Source organism: Medicago sativa, chromosome 8 (assembly GCF_051527215.1).
Source record: "Medicago sativa cultivar Bolivia chromosome 8, Bolivia_mono, whole genome shotgun sequence".
Classification (NCBI taxonomy): domain Eukaryota; kingdom Viridiplantae; phylum Streptophyta; class Magnoliopsida; order Fabales; family Fabaceae; genus Medicago; species Medicago sativa.
The window spans coordinates 89,279,670-89,302,330 of record NC_140756.1 but is presented as its reverse complement, the minus strand read 5'-3'; the positions used below and the strand labels follow the sequence as shown (position 1 = coordinate 89,302,330).

General features: G+C 30.2%; 3 protein-coding genes across 4 annotated transcripts; 2 read left to right on the top strand and 1 right to left on the bottom strand.

The window, feature by feature from the left end:
• The first annotated feature begins 659 nt into the window (after window positions 1-659).
• LOC146903016 (xyloglucan endotransglucosylase/hydrolase protein 22-like) lies at window positions 660-2,343 on the top strand. The gene is made up of 3 exons (XM_085738035.1): window positions 660-1,013; window positions 1,141-1,334; window positions 1,713-2,343. Exons 1-3 carry the CDS (start codon window positions 750-752, stop codon window positions 2,104-2,106), a joined length of 852 nt encoding a protein of 283 aa, XP_085594161.1. The 5' UTR covers window positions 660-749; the 3' UTR covers window positions 2,107-2,343.
• A 6,299-nt stretch (window positions 2,344-8,642) lies between these two features.
• Window positions 8,643-13,147, bottom strand: LOC146903015 (uncharacterized). Of its 2 annotated transcripts, none has more exons than XM_085738033.1 (8): window positions 12,907-13,147; window positions 12,556-12,814; window positions 12,115-12,179; window positions 11,912-11,976; window positions 10,209-10,295; window positions 10,009-10,139; window positions 9,486-9,591; window positions 8,643-9,041 (listed from the first exon to the last, which is right to left on the bottom strand). In XM_085738033.1, exons 1-8 carry the CDS (start codon window positions 13,092-13,094, stop codon window positions 8,776-8,778), a joined length of 1,167 nt encoding a protein of 388 aa, XP_085594159.1. In that variant the 5' UTR covers window positions 13,095-13,147; the 3' UTR covers window positions 8,643-8,775. The 2 variants fall into 2 exon arrangements, with proteins under 2 accessions (XP_085594159.1, XP_085594160.1); XM_085738034.1 differs by having other exon boundaries at window positions 8,776-9,041; window positions 9,482-9,591.
• Window positions 13,148-16,460: 3,313 nt separating this feature from the next.
• Window positions 16,461-17,348, top strand: LOC146903014 (uncharacterized). Its single transcript, XM_085738032.1, has 2 exons — window positions 16,461-16,802; window positions 16,969-17,348. The coding sequence occupies exons 1-2, from the start codon at window positions 16,733-16,735 to the stop codon at window positions 17,238-17,240; spliced, it is 342 nt and encodes a 113-aa protein (XP_085594158.1). The 5' UTR covers window positions 16,461-16,732; the 3' UTR covers window positions 17,241-17,348.
• The last annotated feature ends 5,313 nt before the right edge of the window (window positions 17,349-22,661 follow it).

Sequence of the window (22,661 nt, the reverse complement as noted above, 5' to 3'; positions counted from 1 at the left end):
TAATTCACCAAAGACAAGTCAACCCATATCTATACTTAAATGCTCGTTTGGTTCAGCTTTGAATATAATTGATTCTGAGAGAATTGATTCTGATAGAATTGATTCTGACAGAATTGATTCTGAGAGAATTGATTTATGTTTGGATACAATTATGTAGAATTGATTAAACAAAATGATTTATGTTTGGATGCAATTATGTAGAATTGCTTTTGAATGTATAATTACAAAAATAGACATAGCTAAAGGAGAATTGATAAAGAATAAGAATTGATAAAGGGCAATAAAGTAAAATAACGTGTTGTAATAATAAAATATACAAACCTATACACGTTCAAGGAGAATTGATTCTAGAAAAGCTAGAAGCTAGGATTTGTAGCTTCATGGAGAATTGCTTTTGGAGGACAAAAGCAATTCTGAAAAGCTGAACCAAACACGTTGTTTTTGGCTAGAATTGCTTTTGGCACTGTAGAGAATTGATTTTGGGCTAGAATTGCTTCTCAGAAGCCAAACCAAACAGGCCCTAATTCACTCCACACGTTTGCAATATTTTTCTCCAACCACTTCCACCACCTCAAAAATCCAATAGCTCTTCACATTCATAATTGTCTCCTCTTAATACACTCCCTATAAATATTTTCACAACTTTGCATGCAATATTCATTCCTTACCAAATACACTTCTTTTCCCTTCAAATTAAGTTGCTTGCTATTCACCAACCAAAACATAGGCATCATCACTAGCTATTTCAAATGACAAATAAAATACTTATTGGCCTTCTTCTCATAGCTTTTTTGGTAGAAGCCTCTATTGCTAGTAATTTTAATCAATACTTTGATATAACATGGGGTGATGGTCGTGGCAAAATCCTCAATAACGGACAACTTCTTACTTTGTCTTTGGACAAAGCCTCTGGCTCTGGATTTCGTTCCAAAAATGAGTACTTGTTTGGAAAAATTGACATGCAACTAAAGCTTGTGCCTGGTAACTCTGCTGGCACAGTCACAACATATTATGTAAGTGTCTTTCATTAATTTCCTTATATTTAATTTTCGTACACAAACTGTTTAGGATGAATTAAATTGATGGAATATTATGAAATATATTTTTACTGAATAGTAGTATTTGTTATGATTGTTGCAGCTATCTTCTCTTGGGGATTCTCATGATGAAATAGATTTTGAATTTTTGGGTAACTTAAGTGGTGATCCTTATATTATTCATACAAACATTTACGCACAAGGGAAAGGAAATAAAGAACAACAATTCTATTTGTGGTTCGACCCCACCAAGGACTTTCACACTTATTCCATTCTTTGGAATCCACAAAGCATCATGTATACATACATATCCCTACCTCACATTTATAATAATTATAATCTAATAAGTTAAAAGTTTTTTTTTTTTAATTTAATCAAAGATTTTTATTCTAAGTGTTTCTAGTTTTAAAAAGAGTTGAGTAGAAATGTGTTTTCAATGTAAAATAGTTTTAAATCGATATCCAATGAGAAATTAGCACGTAAGTTGACTTTTTAAATCATGATTTATAAATAACCGGAAAATATTGAATACTTATTAGAAGTCGATATAAAACTAATTTATATACTAGTGATAAATGACCCATTTTTTCTTTTAAATATAGCTATATATATTGAGGTGATATCTTACTAATGTAAATAAAGAGATTATATCTTACTTATCTTCATATATATCAGATTTTCTGTGGATGGGACTCCATTAAGGGAATTCAAGAATTTGGAATCAAAAGGTATTCCTTTTCCTAAAAGCCAAGCAATGAGTATATATTCAAGTCTTTGGGATGCAGATAATTGGGCCACAAGGGGAGGTCTAGTGAAAACTGATTGGTCCCAAGCCCCATTCACTGCTTCATATGGAAACTTCAACATTCAAGCTTGTGTTTGGACTTCTTCAGGTTCCTCTTGCTCTTCCAAGAATCCATCTTCAAATCAATCATGGATGAAACAATCCTTAGATTCTACAGGACAAGCTAGGATTCAATGGGTGCAAAAGAACTACATGATTTACAATTATTGCACTGATACTAAGCGATTTCCTCAAGGTCTCCCTCCTGAGTGCTCACTTGCATGAAAACAAAAACTATATATATAATCATATATATCGTGGAAAAACTAGGTTTATATTTTATTGATTTTGTTTATCATATGCATTCATCTATTTCTCTTTGTCTTTAAAGTAGTATGTAAATGAGATTCATTGTTATTTTGGTACTGATAAATTTCATGGAAAAAATTAGTCATAAATAAAAATGAATTGCCGAATGAAAAGATCAGAGGTGATATAGAATGAATACAGAATCCTTTCACATATACTACTATTTTGCTGCGGATCAACAAAACTTCAGATAACGCAAACACTAATTTGTAAAGAAGCATGCTTTGTTGAGTTTATTTTCCATTCTGACTTCTCTTAGTTTAGTTTTTTTGACAACATATAAATCTATTTGATTTTTAAATATAACAATTTAGTCTTCAAAGATATTGCCGTTAAATATTAGTCTTTTCCAAAACTATTTTTAACAACATTGCATTCTATTGAAAACTATATTAACGTACATTAAGATTTAGTTAAATGGTTGGAATCAATTGATTAATAAATTTGTTAAGAAATATTGTTAAAGAAATAGTTCATATTTTTAGGATACCTTTGTTATAGCTTTTTTAAAATAGATTTTTGTAGTGTAATATCTTTTTGTTATAATTTTTTTAACAAAGAAATTTTCAAGGAAAGCTTCAAATAAAAAATTTGTTTGAATATATTATCTTAAAATGTCATTCGAAGTATTTCATCATTTTGTTATAATTTTTTTTTATACTAAAATTTTGAAAAAATCTCTAAAATAAAGCTATTTCAAATAGCTTTTCATAAAAAAAAAACATTTTTGAAGGATGTCATTTTGAAAAAAAATATGTGATTTTTACTATGTAAAATCTAGAACAATGAATATTTAAGTTATTGAATGTCAAAATCTCATTTTTAACTTATACCAAATGAGTTTGAAATAACTTTTACTATTTTTGCGTAAATTTCAAAAAAAAAATCCATTTTTAGAAATACAAAGAAAAATCCATTTTTTTTTTAAATCTAAAACAAATAGGCCCTTAATCTAAAAGAAATAGTATAGACCATCAATTTTATCCCTAAATTATTACCCAACCATCCCCATCCTCCTCTATTAGGGTCGTTTGTGAGATTTTAGTGGCCTAAGTTGAACCTACAAATTGGATCTAAATAATGAGTATATAAAAATATTTAGATTTATAAAAATCCATTTTTGCTTGAAGAGTATAGTTTTTACTACGTTAAGAAATTATCTAACAAAAACATCAAAGATCATACAAAAAACATTGAGTTTTTGATTTAATATTCAAATGTTCTTACAAACCAATTCCTACAGACATTTGTAGACGCCAAGTCACAAGCAATTGCGTCAACATCAATATGTTCAATCATACATTTCTCAACATCAATATGTTGTGTGGTGGGATTGTAAAAACGTTGATTTTTCAAACCGTTAGAGAAGAGTCACTCTAACTAGGGATAACAAATGGATGGGTAAAATATAAACCATCATTCATCAATTTAACATGACAATTTTTTCCCTTACAGACGAGGTCAATCAAATGGATCCAATAAGCATCAAAATCTCCTCTCATAAAACATGTCTAGAGATAACCCTCAATTGTTCAGCCTACAACTTTTCCAAACAAGGGGGTGGGATGATTTTTTTTGCTTTTGACAGAAAGGTTTGAAATAGTGGGAGGCTAAAAATTTGAACTCCCTTAATAACATCATATCTTAGCTCTCGAAATTCGATATTTTTTTTTACAAACAAAAACTCATTATTTCATTCCTCAAAATAGTAACAATACAAGATCGAATCAAATCAAAAACGTGGTGACGAGCATACAATTTTGCCTCCCTTGCTGAGCAATGAATGACCGAATTTATTGTCTCCAAACAAAACTTATCTTAAATTTTAACTCTCTAGATTCAATATTTAACTGTTAAAATGTTTATAAATTTTTCATCAATCCATCCTATTTTAACTCTCCATTTTCTATTCTTCACGTTCTTGTATTGATCCAACAAAAAAGAAGTTACATTGACGGTCCATTCTTATAAGATATACACCCTCTGGTCACTATTATAAGCAAAATTTTGCATTTTAGATTCATTCATTAAATGATGTATGTAGTCTATAATAAAGACCATATACATCATTAATTGAATGTATCTAAAATGCAAAATTTTGCTTATAATAGTGACCGGAGGGTGTATGTAGAACTTCCTCCGTGGGTTGCTAATATTTGTTTTTTTTTTGAAAGAAGGGTTGCTTATATTTGTTATTTTGCAATAAAAACATTTCCACCATTAAAACAAGGGGTATTAGCAAATATTTGACTCATTCTTGTTGTTTTTATCCACTGATTTCTCCTCCTTGTTGAGATCAATTGAGTAATTGCATGACCTGCAACATCAACATCTAATCAATAACTATTTAGGAATTTATGATTTTATGTGAATTTTAGTGTTAGTTAACCATGATTCATGGAGCACTTATTATAGAGGTGAAAAATAATATGAGTGACTATATGCAGGTATTTGGAAGTGATGAGGGTTTTAACTATATCATAAATGGTTTGTACCTTCCTCAAAATAGTAGTGGAATTGCATTCGAAGATAAGTGGATGATATTACTAGATATGAGTCATATTTTTGCAACTTGTTACAATTAGATTGCAATTGAGTTGACAAATCATGAAATCAATATTTTTGAGACTTTGTTTTCTCAATTAGAGGTAGTTCACCACTTAACCCAAATATTCGTATCATATGTCTTGGCTTAATCCTCAAATATTGTGTTCTTGTTTTATATTTATTTATTAAAGATGGTTGTTTAATACTTCAATCGTTTACGAAGTGGAAGCTACACAAGAGTCAAGCGTCTGAGACATGGGAAGATGCATTTGTGGATAGATAATTGTTACGAGACCTCATTGATATTGAAAAATGAGAGAAACAGACGGAAAAAGAATCAATATGATCTCAATCCAATTTTGTGTGATACTCGAGATGAAGAAAAAGAAAAACTTGATGTTATTGAATAAGATGAATATACAATTTCACTAGATAGACTATGATATTTTTTGCATGGTGTTCATACTTTTTTGTCGATAATACACCGACATATTTCTAATGGTTGATAATGTAACGTCATTTTTTTTTACCAATATATAACTTTTTTTTGGGCCAATATATAACTAACACTTATATAATTTATACAAATTTTGTTGGATGGATTCATTTAATTGAGAAATAAGGGAGTAATATTGAATCTGCTTCATTTTAGAAGATGCTTTACTCTGTCTTTTTATATTTATGGAAAAATTTGGTCGAACCTCAACTAACAATTTTTCTTATTTTACTATTAGGAGGGAAGGAAAATTTAACAAATGAATACAAAAAGAATGGACAAAGTGAATTCAATTTTTGTGTTTATGTTTGTGAGATATATTTTATACGATGAAGTCTCATTTTAAATATCTTAATGGTATCTCATTTTAATTCTAATTTTCTTTAAAGATATTTAAGCATATTATACTCAACACTTCTCATTGAATAAACATCTTTTGTGCATCCAATTTGATTGAAGATTGAACATTCTTCTTTTTACTTTGCTTGTAATTCTTGTGATGTCTTTTTTGAATGGGACCGTATCTACATGCGACTTGAATTTCTTCGTGATTGAAACTATTCATTTTTTGTTAGCTTCAACTACTTTGTACATTATGGGCTGCGTGAATCATGATAGAAACATGAATTTTTTTTTTTATGGTTGTTAATCTACATCATGTAACACATGAACATAATTCTTCTAACACATAAATATTTAGTCGTTCATTATTGGTTATTGTTCATCTACATCTTCATGTTGAGCATGAATATATTTTATATACACACACAGATGTAACACATGCAAATTTAATCATTGATTTCACTTTGATTTATTCATTTTATCTCCTTAGTCTTTTTTTTTTCTTTTCGCTTTCATCTTCACATGTCTAACTGAATCAGGCATGTGATACCAGTGATGGAGTTTTTTGTTTTTGTATTTACAAAATTAAATAAGATAGATTTTATATAGAGAAGCCTCGTTCTAAATTTATACATCGCTTTATATATGGAGTTAAATTTTAATTAAAAAACATATTTTAATTAATATAAACAACTCGTAACTAATTCTTAAAATATTCTAAAAATATGTATAAATTATATCTTAAAAATATTTTATTTTGAATCTAAATCTAATACATTTTACATATATTTAGACATATTATTTATATTATTTTCATCACCAAGGAGGCAGAAAAAGCTATATTGAAAAGTCGTAAAATTTTATACAAACAATTGAGTTTATACCTTAAAATGGAAAATTCTCTGCAATAATTGATGGTTGGGCAAATGCAAACTAATAATAAGAATCCCCCGCCGCTCTTCAATTGTTACCATGTTTTATGTATATATATTCTAAGTTTAATTATAGATAAATTATTTTTTTGTGAAGGAAATTATAGATAAATATGATATAAAAGAGTTGGTGGATTTGTAGGTGGTGGGGTGGCTGAGAGAGGGTTATATATGGCCTTAGTCAAAAAAAAAATAGCCGTTTATTTCTTTCCTCGGTTCTTCCAAATTCTTTATTCAATTTGATATACTATTTATAATATTTGATATACTATTTATAATTTTTTTTTTTTGTTATCGCATTTTGTTTTATCATTGCTTCAGTTATCAACTATCTGCGTATATATCAAATTCTAGTTTCTAATTGGTATTTTCCTTGATACGATTAATGATAGTTTCATAACTTGATATGTGTATATATTGATTAGAAAAACAAGAATATTTATTTTGGTTTCTGCCATTACAATCCGTTGTATAGTGGTTCATGACTCAAAATAAAATGCAAAATAGTCCTTGAATGTGTATCTTTGTTAATCAGTTTAGTCGTTGACGTTAAATCTAAACGTTAACTTATGATTTGTCAGATATAACACGTGAAGAGGCCAATAGGTTTGGTGACGAAAATGAAAATAATTCACCTTCAAACCTTCAAACCCAAACCTGGAAAAAAGGCTCAACAACTTTAAAACAAACAAGGGAATTACTTTTCCAACCCTACGGGTTTCCTCGCGCGCCCTATTTTTTTTTCCAAAAATACCCTTGAGTTTCCGGATTTTATAATCCGGAATGGTGTTTTCTTTTGTTAAAGGGTGAAAAAATGAGTAACGGATTTTTCCGGATTTTGTAATCCGGAAACTTCAAAAAATAGGGCACGTTACATGATGTTTCCGGATTACATAATCCGGAAACCCCCTAAACACCCTTTTCAAGGTAAAACAGTTCGGATTATATAATCCGAACTGTATCAGCACAAGTTCTAAACATGTTTGTAACATGGATAGTCATTTTAGAGACAATATTAATCTTCCTAACTCTCATCCTTCTGTTTTTGGGTCATTGTTACCTGTTCTTAGTCAAAAATCGGGTTTTCGGGCTACTTGATCGAATTGCTCCGAAACTTTCCCAGAAAATCAGAAAAAATTCAAGGACCATGACTCCCATAGAAGGGACTTCTTACGGGACTCCGCCCCTCAAAATCCAAAATTCCATCGTTTAGACCCATTTTTCATTTTTTTTTTTAATTTTTCATATTCTCAGAAAAATCCGAAAAAATTTGCATTAGTTTTATTTTATTTGATTTTTAGAATTTTTTGGTGCTATTTTTATATTTTTATTATTTTATTTGACAGTTTTTTAGCATTTTTACTTAGTTTTTTTTTGTTGTTTTTAAAAGCAAAACTCAAAACTGCTGAAATATGAGAGAGTCTGATGGCTGGTTTTACATCAGAACTGTCCGGATTATAAAATCCGAAATAGTAAACATGAATCCGGATTTTAAAATCCGGAAACCTCAAGGGCATTTTTGGAAAAAACACAGGGCGCAGGAGAAGGCCATAGGGTGGGAAAAGTAATTCCCAACAAACAAAGCCATAGAAAATCCACGTTCATCCAACTCTAAAAAACATGATTTGCGGTTTTATAGCCTCATCATGTCTGGTATTGGTTAATTTAGTATCTTCGCAATTAAGATGCTCTTATGATCAAAGTCACTACATTTCAACCACTTTTCAGCTTACAGTACTTCGTACTTCTGAACTCCGTTCTAAATTATTTGAATGTGATTTATCCGTCGAACCCAATCGACTTCAAACCCATTTCCCTATGCTCTCGACGACTTTGTAACTGCTGCAAAACTGAAAACCAGTAAAACTGAAAATTGCAAATCTTCATCATCTTTCCCGTCAAACCAAATCCTCTAAGCATGGTATGGATTGTGTGATCGTGTCGTTTATGAATGAAGGGTATGAGTTGTGTAATTCATATGATAACAAAACTCTATTTTTAAGGAGAAGCAACTAAATGTTCAAAAGTGTTAATTATGTTTAAAAAATAATAATGAATCATTTTATTAAATCTCTATCGTCAAATAATTTTAATATTACTTTAATAACAAAATCCTTTAGTAAGAAGGCATCATATACAATTAACAACAACTAACAATAATACTTAAATATATGTTTTAGAATATATCACATTATAAATAAAGACAAATTAATGTTCGGAAAAAATATAAACATCGTTAAAAATGTGTAATGAAAACGGCAAGCAATATCATAAGTGAAGCAATTGAGCCCCACGTCCTAATTTTTTTTCTTCTTCGTTGGAGACATTCTTATCATCATCGTTATTATTATGAGCACGCATTGAAACAAGTCGCTTCCATATAAGATTCACATACTCCGGATGATCAACAAAAGGATTCCGATTATGCTGATAAAATTTACATATTCTCTCGTTTCTCAATTTCTCCTCCCTTGAAGGTGGATCTACTTCATTCCATTCTAATAATGTGGAAAGCAGTCCCATCTCTCCGTTTTCTGCAATAAAGATTTAAACTTTCAACTAAAAAAGTAACGAAAGTTGGACCCTTCAATCATTTTTCAAACTCATAAGTATCAAAGATTAAATTAAAGAATTTAGAAGGACAAATCAAACACCAGAGCTATTTTATACTCAATTTATCCATAGCAAAAATGGAGTTGCAACTCCTTTTTCAACATAAAACAATATGTAAATTGCAACATTAGTCGAGGATAAAATTAATATTAATATGTATAAAATTACTATTTACTTCAGTATTATAAAAAACATATATCAGGGATGAAAAGGTAATCATTAATACTAATAAACAGCCAAATAAGAAGCAAGATTAATACACTGAAAATTAATCCAACTAAGGCATGTATTTTACCCCTTGCAAGTATAGGTCATAATCCAAACATTATTGTAAATTGAGCGAGAACTTCAGCAGTCTAACCTACCAACATTTGGAGTGTCTGAAAGGCGAAGACCTGGACTTCCTCCTGGTTGTGGAAACCCATAACAGACTGCCATGTACATTAATGCCCTCGCAATATCTCCTCTAACCTGAGGTTATTTTAACTTCAAGACATAAATACAAAGTATATTTGTTATGATGTTTGAATCAGCAATATATTAATTGTTCAGGTAAAAAGACATCAGAGCTACTTGAAAAAAGAAGTAGTATGGCATTAGAGCTTTCACCAACAATTCACGTTCATTTAACAACTGATATTAATTTGCAAGGTACAAATTAATTGTGAATATCAGCTATAGAGATAAAATCTTAATGTCATGGACAGATGGACTTAAAAGAGTAAAAATGCTCCAACCCCCATCTGATATGCCTAACTATAATAGCTCAGATAACTTATGAAGGAATTACCAGGCCAGATATCAGTAGAATCTCAAGCATGATCAGCAATCAATTAAAAGGATTCGAAAATGACAATCAGAAACAAAAATGGCCGACATAAATATGACCTGCTTGGGCGGTGCCCACCTCCTCTTGTCTGCTTCAGTGTCCAAAGCAGCTTCTTTGTTGGCTGGTCTAAGACATTTGGTCGAGCCAGTTATGCATTCCCCATAGTACTTGTTTCCCCTTGATGAGTTCACTAAAAGAAACTTGTAATATCAACCAAAATTGTAATGTTGGGAAAATATTGTGCTGTCTTCCCCCTTACCATTAACGTCAGCAGGGCGAATGTTGTGCAAATCAGTCAAAGATGGAACAGTTGTCAGCCCATAAGAACGAGGCCAAAGATGCTCCCCTGTAAGATACAATTACATAAGTGAATTATATAATTTAAACTGATATATAAATAAGAGGAAAGGAAAATTGGCGACGGTTAACTTTGGTTTTGGATAAGAACTTATATGGGAGAGAACCAGATTTCATGAATACCAAGGATGTAATAGAAATGTAAAAAAACACCAGGTTCTTCTATATTAGATTCAATTCTTATCAATTGGTATCAAAGGTCTACTATTAGAGTTGGGTATTGCATCCTGAAACGACCCCAACATTTGATGGAAGGGAAGGGAGAATTATTGGTGGCTGATCAATGCAAATCAGTATCTAGAGGCCACAGAATACCCGAGGAGGAGAAGCTATCATGGCTGTGAAGGCATTGCAAGGGACTGCCTCAGTGGTGGCCTTGGTATAAAGGGAGCAACCAGACACGGTGCACCTTTGAGAAGGAGGTGGTCAAACAGATTCAGTTAGAATTTAATTCAGATGTTCTAGTTTGAGATCAAGATGGGGACTTGGAATATTGGGAAGGAAGAACGGGTGATTAAACCCAACATCACCAACAGGATACCTGAACTCAAGTTCTTCCACATGAGGAGATTTGGAAGGGACTGAAAAGGACTTTCCAAGGAAAACATGATCAAAGTGGAACAAAGTAGAATTGGAACTATCACAGGAGTCTGTGTAATAGGAGAGATATAACGGTGACTTCAAAGTCTTCCATCAACATCATGGTCCTCGTGTTTCAAATAATGGAGCCTGGGGATTTTGTTTTCCACGGCTACAAACTGTTCAAAGTGAAGGTTTTTTAGGGGGTATTCAAGGGTAACTCACATAGTTGTTAAGATAGTTAGAGAAAGTGAAATGAAAGTTTACAAGTAAGAAGAAAGGAAGATTAGTGAGGGTTATCTTTGGTTTTGGAAAGGAATTTAGAGTGGCCAAACAAATCTCTGAAGTACCTGGATGTACTAGACATGTTCAATCATTAATCTCGCATTTTCTTACATATTTTGATCCAATTCCTATTAATTTCTATCACTCCCTCTCTCTGTGTAAGTGTGTGTGCTAGTTTGATAACCTTAACATTAATACCGCTAAAAGAGACCTTAGGCAAGACAAAAGAATATTTTTCTTATCCTCAATTATGCGATTACTCTCTCTTATTATCACAAACATTCCTAATTTCCTTTAAGTTCAGAAACTGTTAAAGATCAATTGCTCAAAACAAGTTATACAGTCTACACTAGTTCAACACAAATCTTTCTACTTTGGCATGACCTAAAAAGGAACTTGATCAGATACATGTTCATTTTCTCATTAGCAGGTCGTCAAATATCGGCCATGGCAGATTGTGGTGGACGTTTTTTTTACAACCGCCATGACCAATTTGTGAAGGATGGCGGTGCCATCGAGTTTTATGCGATTTACACGGCGGATTTTTGGCTTTCCACCATTCTCCATTAATGACATGCTCATCAAACATGCATTTTTTACCCTTTTGTTACAAATTCCAATTACCAACTGAGAAAGTATGCTACAAAAAAAAAGAGGCCAAACAAAACAGCTGAAAAACCAAGTAATCAAAGAGCAACATCAAAATAATGATAAGTCCAGTGAGTTGACCAGATGACTTACTATTCCATCCCTCTGGTTTTCCTGATAGCCATTTTGGAACAACTCTCAGTGAGTATATTTCGACTCTGCATATGATAAATCACCAGGCATATAAAAATCAGCTAACATTATGTGATAAACAAAAAGCATCACTCAATGTAAAGTGTGAAGCAAATAAAGAAATAAATAAAAAAGAAAGACACCATGTTAAGTGGAATGCATACATTCCCAATGAAGCTTCTGGTCTATCAATATCAGCAGCATCAAGAACCTTAAGAGCATCCCACACCTGTTATTACAAAAACAAAATCCTTAGCAAAGCAAACGCAAGCCAGTACCATATTTTAAGGGTCTGTTTGGATTGACTTATTTAAACTTATTTCTAACAAAAACGCCCGTGGAATGTTTGAGAGACGTTATGAACACAACTTATGACATGTGTATAAGTTGTTTTCACAAGTTCTCCTGGATATCTTAGGAAAATAACTTATATGTTACTTGAAAACAATTTGACTTTATTTTATCTTTGCTTAAACAGATGACTCATGTCTCGTACGCAAGTGCTTATGCTATAGAAGCTTAATTAAATTGTTTATTCAATCATGACTTAAATCAAGACCGCGGCAACAAACATATATATATATATATATATAAACATGAATGACCTCTTGGTAGGACAATGAATGATGTGGAGCAATGATGGAATTCAATTTTCTCTTGAGTTTTTCACCTTTTAGTCTGAAATGCTTCAAAGGGGAATAGTAATTGGCAACATCCTCACATGCATAAGTAGAAGGAGTTGGATATTCAGAGGCAACAGCAACAAGATTAAGAGATAATAACAAGTAAAAAGAAACAAGTCTAGAAAACAAGCATTTCCATGAGAAATGAAAACAAGTTAGCCACATTTGTTCCATTGAGTCCCTAAAAATTGAAATAATAGGTATTATGTTAGCTTTACAATTGTGTTTGTTGGATTGAATGAAATTAGAATGAGAAAAAAAAAAGGCACGGACCAATGGTGAATGTTGTTAGAAACTGGAAACGGAGGATTAGGACGGCTTGCACGGATAATCCAACCGCCGCGCCGGAAAGTTGATACTGCGTGTATGAGATTTTGATTGTGAAGTTGAACTGTTCCCGACAAGTAGTGGCGGTTTGAAAAAACTGCGGGGAGTATCAAGTGACTTGTGGTTGTCATCATGCTTTAAGGTGTGTTGGTGCCCCTTCAAGATGAAGGATATGGAAGATTAATTTAGGAAGAAGGAGAAGAAGATTCGGTTACTTTTGAAGCAGAGATGGAAAAATATTAACAGATAACAGGGCTTATTTCTACGTGGACAAAATAATTGATGTGTCCTGTTTTGATTGGTAAACAGCACCAATAAGATGTACAGTAAGGATCTACTAAATAATCAAACTAATTATCTTGCATTTCCTTATTCAAAATAATCTATCATGTTAAAATAATCAAATAGTTAAATTATTATTAATTTTGTCTTAAAATAATACTCCCTCTATTCCTTTTCAAGCGTCTCTTTTGAAAAAAATTCTTGTTTATATTTAACTGCTAAATAAATAGTGCACTTTAAGCGATTCTTTCAATCTCGACAATTGACTAAAGAGTTGGTTGTTATGATATTAAATATTGTTTTACCAATATTGCCCTTAATTATTTATTGATGAGAGAGAAATATATGAAATAAAACATTAAATGAATAAGGCTATTGTAGTAAAAGTATAGATTATTATATCAAAAGCAACAATATTTATTGATCGTCTTAGTTTGTGTAAAATGTCAAAATATGACAATTAAAAAGGAACAGATGTAGTAGTCATTTAAGGTTTGTGCACAATTTTTAAGGAAATTATTAATTGTGCTAATTTTAATGGTAGTCATTTAGTAGTATCATTTACTGAAAAACTCTTATTAATTTTAATTAGTGTAATAGTTAAGTTAAATGAAATTCAATAAATAAGGTGTAATAGTGGAAAATAAAATGTTGCGTTGATATAATAAAGCGGCAATTATTTTCATATAGGAAAAAAATGCTAAAGAGACAATTATGTTGAGACAAAAGGAGTACATTAAAGATATATTATGATCTTTTTTTTTTTTGAAGGAAAGATATATTATGATCTTATCAATGATATAATATAAAACAAAAAAATCGTTTGTAAGTTGTTGGGACATGAAGCGTAAACTATTGACAAAAAGCAAAGACTTAAATTTAAAATCAAAAAAATTTAGAAGGACTAAAAATATATTTTACTCTAATTTTTTTCAGCACGAACTTTAGTCTCACTAAAAACATTATTTAAATACATATATAATTAAATGACATTCAATTTGACATCAAGATTTTAATGTCGAAATATAGTAATGATAATATATATATCTTAAGACTAATTTATCAAAATATATCTTATCTTTTTAAATTATTTTTTTGAAGAATTTTTAAATTATTCTTTAATGGGTTTGTTAATCATATGGTCTTTACAAATATCTAAAATTTTAGGAGTAATATTTTTACAAGGCTTTTTCAACAATTTTTTTCCAAAGATTAAAAGTGCCTTTTTTATAGGAGTAAAAAGTACAAAAAAGTCGTATATTAGGTGACTTCGTTTTCGTTTGTTAAAAAGCAAATAAGAAAAAACAAAAAAGTCGTATAACAGTTTCATTTTATGATAATAATTTTCTTTATTGGTATGCTTAACCAGTGTCCGGAGGCACCGGTTAGTATGACCCATAAGAAAAAAACCGATAATTGTGCATGTATTTTTTTGTTTGTAGTAATTGTGCATGTATTTTATGATTTAATGGACTATTATCCACTTTTATGACAAAATGTCCAATTTAAAACTAAATGATATATTTACCGTATTTTATTTTAAAGAATGATTTCTAAAAAAAACTACGACAAACAAATTTTTAAGGTTATCTACCGGATAAGCAGCTCAAATCTTTAAACATGTGATTGTGTTGTGTGTAGGGGGTGACAATATGATCTATCAAATCCATATACATCTACTATAAAATTAATCCAATCCATTCACTAAACAAAAAATTTGTTAATGAATCAGTTTTGATCAATCCATTTGAAAATATGGATGAATTTTATCTATCCATTTCATTTTAAAAGTCTAATGGATCACTCCAAATAATAAAACACATTTATTTGATAAAAAAAGTAATTATATAATTAATTAAATAAAAAATTGAGAGAAAAAAAACAATGAATTTTTTAATTGTTTTAATATTTTAATATTAAAATATTATTAATTTAATTTATTAGTAAATTTAATATTAATTTATTATTGACAGTGTCCACATCGTAGCTTCGTCATCAACCACCATGTGTCGCCACCAAAGTTGCTGGAGATCCGCCGCCAACCACCGTGACTTGCGCGGATCAATGTTGTGGTCAACTCCACTCAACGGTGGTGTCCATGGTCAACATATGTGCACCAACACCTATTAATATATATTTAAATTGTTTTGAGTATATTATATTTAATTTTAAAATTGTTTTGGGCTTGATCAAAAAATATTTTTGGGCTTACATTTAGTTGAATATGTTTACTTTTTACACCAAGTTATTTACAAAATAATTATGCAAAACAAATAAAAAAAACACATTTTTTAGATTGATCAGATGAATATCCATCATTAAAATATAGTAATAGATGGATTGGAAGGATATTATATTTAATGGATGCATTGAATGGTTTTTTCTAACAAAAAACTAGTGGATTATAATGGACTATTGTATTTTTTTATCCATCCATTAGATTCTAAATCCATATTCATTCAATCCATCAATTTTGCCACCCATTATTGTGGGTGATTATAGTTCATGTATTGATTTTTCTTTTTACCAAATTAGTTCGTGTGTATATATATATATATATATATATATATATATATATATATATATATTTATCATTTTGAAAAGAGAGTCAATCTCTATAAGATATTCACGTGTACATTTTTTTTAATAAAGATATTCATTTTTGTTTAATAAATAAAGATATTCATATATGTATATAGAAGTTTATCATGTTTATGGACTATAAATTTTTTATTTTCATTTTTTGACTCAACTATAAAAAAATTAATATATTAAGTCAAAAATAATAATGAAATATTGTAGATCTTTTGAATGGAATGAAATATTATGGTAAAAGTCTAAAGTTTATCATACATATAGAAACAGTAAATATGTTTTTAGACTCAACTATAAATTTTTGATTGGAATGAAATACTACCAAGGTAAAAATCTACTATAATAAAGGAGGAAATTGTCCCGTGAGCTTAGCTCAGTTGGTAGGGACATTGCATAATTTATGCAGGGGTCGAGGTTCGAACCCTAGACACTCCACTTCTTCACATTTAATTGTGTGAGCTCTAGCCACTAAGCTACTAGACAAAAAAAGGAGGAAATTAAAAAGAGGATGGTCAAGGGTGGTGTATGAATAACGTGGACCATTTTGAAGAGATTCTGAGAATGTGACAAGAGCAGCCGAAGCCGAATCAATAATACTAGGATTTAGGAAAATTTGAAGAGTAGTCAAATCGTGATGCTTACATGGCGTTTAAATTATTGGCAGCAAAATAAAATAAAGGGGTCCTTGTGGAATGTACCTACTCAAGACGCTTGGCACCTCATTCAACCAACGTGTTATAGGTTTCGGTGCCTTTCTCTTTTATAATTCAATGCTTCATTTCTCATTATTCATATAGTACATGGAATTCAATTATTTAATCTTACTATATATTGCTATAACATAGAAGTATCATATATATGTCCCTCTCTGTGTTTGCGCCAGTTCACTACACAGATGGATTGGTGGTATAAGCTTAGGAGAACTTTGACTGTTCTCTCCACCAGAATCAAGCTTCGTAAATCTGGTAGGTCAACTCTAATTTCTTTTTCTAAACATAATTTCGTGCATGTTCGGTACTGCATGAATTCGTTATGATTTTATTAAATTTACCGTGATATCAAACCATACACTTTATTTCTTTTTTTATTTTTGAATCGATGATTAATTTCAACCATTCTATTATTCCCTAGGAGCTGGTGGTGTTGCTGGATGCCGAGGCTCCGATGTGGTTGAATTCGGTGATGAATGCGGCGGAGGTGTTGGTGGTGGATTGATGAAACTTCGAGGTGATGTAGAAATGTGCGGTTACAGAGATGTAGAGTTGATGTGGAACATGTTAGGCTTAAACCTCAAGCCTGAGGCAGTGGAAACTCCACGAAGCACTAAGCCAAAAATTACAAGGCGTAGCTGCAAGCAAAGATTCAATTCTAAGCTTTTCTTTTGGACTAACCATAACCAATAAACTTGTGCCTCAAATAGTAAATTTTGAAAGTTTTGCAGTGGGCATAATGTTTATTTTGTACATGAATTTATAAACTTATGTAAATAAAATATGCAAGTTCCTTTTGCACACCGCGTACGAGTGATGCTGTTTTTGGTATTATACAATTTATACAAGTAACCGTTAATTTGTCTCTCTATACATTATACAGATAATCGAAAGAAACGTCGTCTTGTTTCATGTCAACTAGGTGACGGTTGATGCTATGTATGTGGGCCAACATTTTTCTATTTCACATTTTCTTTAAGACCAACGCTATAATAAATATTTGGCTCTAGTTCCGTCGTTTTCCTTTTTTTTTGCACTCTTCTCTTTCAATATTTCAATTTTGATATTTTTCTTTTATATACAATAATATAGACTATGTTTGGCACTAAAGTTCAGCTTTGGAAAATATGACGAAAATGTTGCTCTGCATGAAGTATAGCTATCTTTCAATGCTAACGGTGCAAGTGGCAAGTTTCTAACAAAAAAAAACAGACAAATGGCAAGGTTTATTTTATAAAAAAAAATAAAATAAAAAATGATACTTAGATGTTACTCTATTTGTGGCAAGGTTTTTTTTAAGTCAAGATTATTTCTCACACAATTGCAAAAACTAATTCCTTAAGATAGTTGAATTCGGTTAAAGGAATTGACCTCTTTAAACATATATTTTTCTTATGATTTATTTTCACCGGTTAGAAATAGAACATCTAATCAAATGATTAGAAAACACAATCATCTACAACTTGTGATATCTCATGTTGGTGTTAGGTGTTATTTTATTAACCGTTCGGAGAATTATTTCTAACTTGAAACTATATAATTGAAGCTTTACTCTTTACGATTAATTTTTTGTCTTAAATTTATTGTGAATGTATAAAGTATGTAGAACACTTTATATTTTTCTTGAACAAGATATAGATCACTTTATGTTCAAGTGACTTTTAAGCAGTAAAAATAGTTTATAATATTGGAAAACCAAAGACGAACTCAATTATTTATACTCCGAGGTTGTCCTTGTCTTGTCACCCATGTAGAGTACACAAGTTATAAAGAATTGTTTAAAGGATTTTCTGTGGACTGATACTTTACTTGCATGCATTGCGGATCCAGCAATAAGTAATCGGTTTCATTTGTCCCTCTGTACCGAAATAAATATAATCCTTAGTAATCACAAAGTTTCTTGTCAATTACTACCGATAGAGATGTGATAAGGATCATGGTAATATTGATAGTTGATTTGATAACGAAATAAGATGGGATTTGATTCAATTCGTGACGTGGTTTCATCTGCATTCAACAAATGGACAAGTGTTTGCATGAAGCACTTGTTACGATAAATTTAAGTCATGCTAATAATGTGTCGAAAGTTTTACCTAATGTGAAAATGAATTGGAACCGCAGTGCCACCGTGAAAAGCAAAACTAAAAGTCGTAGCTTCTCCCTCACCACCAGTCTCATCACAAGGATGTTGGACTCGATCCCTTCCTATTGGGATTACTATGTTATACTATGTTACGACTCTGTTTGGTAAAAATAGCGGATAGCTTTTAGCTGATAAGCTAGCTGATAGCTTTTAGCTGATAAGCTAGCTGATAGCTTTTAGCTGATAGCTTATACCTGATAAGCTAATTAAAGTGTTTGGTAAAATTAGCGGTTCAACTAGCTGATAGTTGTAAATTGACATAAAAGGACATGTTTTATTCATAATAATGTTTTTAAGAGTTTATAATACAATCTATACCAATTAATATTTAAGATGTTTAGTCATTTAAATTTATTAATATAATCAACATATATTTTTCATTAAGAAATTATTTTAAGTTTATTTCATTCAATTTTTATACTTTATGAATGATTAAAGTATAAAATTTTATCCTATAAACAAAGTTAAAAATAATCATCGATAAGATTAGAAGAAAAAAGTGTTAAAAGAATAACACAAAAAAAAAAAAAATTGGTAGTCAGTATATACCCAGGAAAATTAAACTTTTTTTTATTAGTTGGGAAATATAAAAAATTGCATGTGTCATTACATGAAACGAAATGGTGTCATTTGCATTGTAATACATTGAAAGAGTGCTAAATAAAAGCATGCATACTTTGTAGTATAAAAAATACGTCGCACAATAACGTTATATTATTAGTTTTCAAGTATAATAAATTATAAAGGGTAAATATGGATTTTAGTTAAAATAATAAGGGTAAAAATGGAATAAATGATAATAAGCTATAAGCTATAAGCTCAAACGCTACTTGGAATAGCTTCTGAAAAATAGCTTATAAGCTCGTGGAAATTCGTGAAATAAGCTATAAGCTCGTTGTAAAAAAATGTTACCAAACAGAGCTTATTTTGTCAAACGAGCTTATAAGCTATAAGCTATAAGCTCATTTGGTGGGCTTACCAAACAGAGCCTACATGTACAAAGTTCTCACTGCCAATGCCCATTTGTTCATATTTTTATTCATTGAAATAGAATAATATAGAAAAATGACACATCTGTAACTTTTCTATATACTCCATCCATTTTAAAATGAGTGTCGTTAAAGATTTTTACATATAAATTAAGAAATTTAATAATTGTGTTAAAATACATGACAATTTGACCAAACTAGCATTATTTACTATTGATGTAATACTTTGAAAGTATTATATACTAAATTAATTAGAAGGTATAATTGGAAGTGAAATAATAATTCGACATTGAAAAATGCAAGTGACGTTCATTTAGAAACAATTTTTTTGATTAAAACGACACTCATTTTTTAATGGAGTGAGTCGTTCTTTTGCTGACAATTTAATTTATATTTTTTTTTATTACAAACTGACAATTCAATTCTATCTTGAATATACATGTGGCAAAATTAGGAGGAGGAATATGAGCCTTGTATGACTTAAGTTTATGAGGATAATTTGATGAAAAAAACTTATAAACTAGCTAAATAAGTTATTCAGACTAATTTATTATTTTGCCAAATAGTTATAGTTATAGAACCTTATTCTAATCTCTATTTTTCAATGTAATTGATTTCTTTTAATAAAAGAAGTCATATTGGGTCTATCGTGAGGAGGCATGAACTAACTGAAATAGATAATGTTCATTGTTGTGATCAGATATCACAAATATTTATTTTTTATTTTTTTGGGTACAATGTGACCAGATATCACAAATATTTTATTGGTGATGGCCATAGTTTGAACCCGGACCTTGCATATATTATGTATTGTGTATACCAACTGAGTTAAGCTCACAAGGACATATAATATAATAGTATTAATTAAGTTTGAATGCTTTAGTTAATTTTAGTTAATTTGCACTCTCTTTTTTCTCATGAGAAATTGCCTAAATTACCACTTTTATTTTACGCAATCAAATTACCACATTAACATTTTTTTTTTTTTAAAAAAAACAGGATATTATATGAGTGTTTTAGTTTACACAAACAAATTGCTCAAATTTTGAAGTTTTAAATATATTTTTTATACAGGGAAATTTTGAGTGGTTATGAGTGTTTTAAATGGCTGTCTCCGGTGTGTTTGTTTATATCAGGCTAACACCAAGAAATTATATATATATACTAGTATGTAGACCCGTGCCAAGCACGGGCTAGATTTTCGACTTTTTTTATTATATAAATATTATTTAAATGGAAAATTCTTTATTTTATATTCAATTTATCAATAACACGTATTGTTATCGTATTTTTAATTAAATATTATATATCAATATTAACGTGTATATATTTATTTGGATTTTTGTAACATTAAACAACAGTAATTTAACGAATGTAATGTTGAAATATTAATCTTTAACGTTGAAATATTTTACACGGTTGACTAAAGTTAAGAATATATTTTGAACATATTTATCGATAATAAATGGATTAATTCAAAAACGAAACAAAATTAATTATGGAGTTTTTTTTTTTGTGTTCTGTGTATATATAGTGTTGCTTGCTTGGTTTTTTTTTCTCGTCGGTCTCTATTGATCTTGTGCAGGGAATTGACTATTAATAACTTATTTAATAACTGGGGTGTCTGAGTTTCGAACTCGGCCCCTATATATATATATATATATATATATATATAGAGAGAGAGAGAGAGAGAGAGAGAGAGAGAGAGAGAGAGAGAGAAGCAACATACTATTTTTTTTGTCAATTTATTGTTATATCACCAACACTACTAATAGTTATTCTCTCAAAAAAAAAAACCGCTAATAGTTATGTTAGGTTTATGACATTAAACTAACAACAACATCACAACCCCATATAACATAAAAAATTAAAAATAAAAACCGAACATATAAATGAAAAATATGGACACTCGTGCCAAGAACCGACTAAAATTTAATCATACTTGAGGGAGAGAATATTGTTATGTATGAAGTGTCAGTTAAAGGCTCCCTAAAAAAATGCCAGTTACAGGCTTAAAGTCGAACATTAGATAAATGAGTGGATGTTGAGCAACAAATAAGTAAAAAAACTTATATACTTAAGCCTTAAACATGTGGTATCATTCTCACTTGCGTAGTTTCTTTTTATTCAAGAAGTGGATCCACACCTGTGTTGCTTGCCCCAGAAGGCCCAATGATGGTATCATATCTCTGTTCAACATATGGGAGAGCGGGAGTGTCAATTGTGGGTTACAATTTTACATTATATGCAAGAGTAAATGTTGAACAACATAAAAGTGAGATAACCTATACACATCATGTCTCAAGACTTTGGATGAACACGTGATATCAACCTCATTTGTGTGGTTCATCTTAGTCTAATGTAACGATACAACTCAATGTAGACACCCAAGAAAGTCCCAACAATATCATGATTTATTTTGTTAATTTCTGGATGTCATTTTTTTAATATTTTATCTTAAATTTTAGTCTTTGGATATCATTCGCTTTCATGCAAATTTTTTATCAACCTCTATTATTTCAAAATTCCTTCACTTTTGGTCTTTGGTCGGATCTGATAATGCAATAATGTAGATGTGTTCTACTGAGTTCACAAAATATGTGGTTATTAGACAATGTAAATTAATGTGACTTTTGTTTAGTCTAATATTTTGGCAGCATAATTACCCAACAATTAATCTCAAATTCCTTCAATAAATTCATAAAATTACCAACAACTCACTATATTTTCTATACTTTTACAGACTAAATACACACTACTTAGTTGTTTCCCTTATCATTTCTCTCATTTTGAAGTTGCTTTTTAATCTTTTTTTTCTAATTTACTTTCTCTTTTCTAAAAAAAAGAAAAATGGAACAAAGACACCCATCTATGAAACATCTACTAACTCATATATATATATATATATATATATTTATCATGTTGTGTCTCTGACCTTATTTTACCATCTCAACATATTACAAACACCGAGAGTCTCTTGTA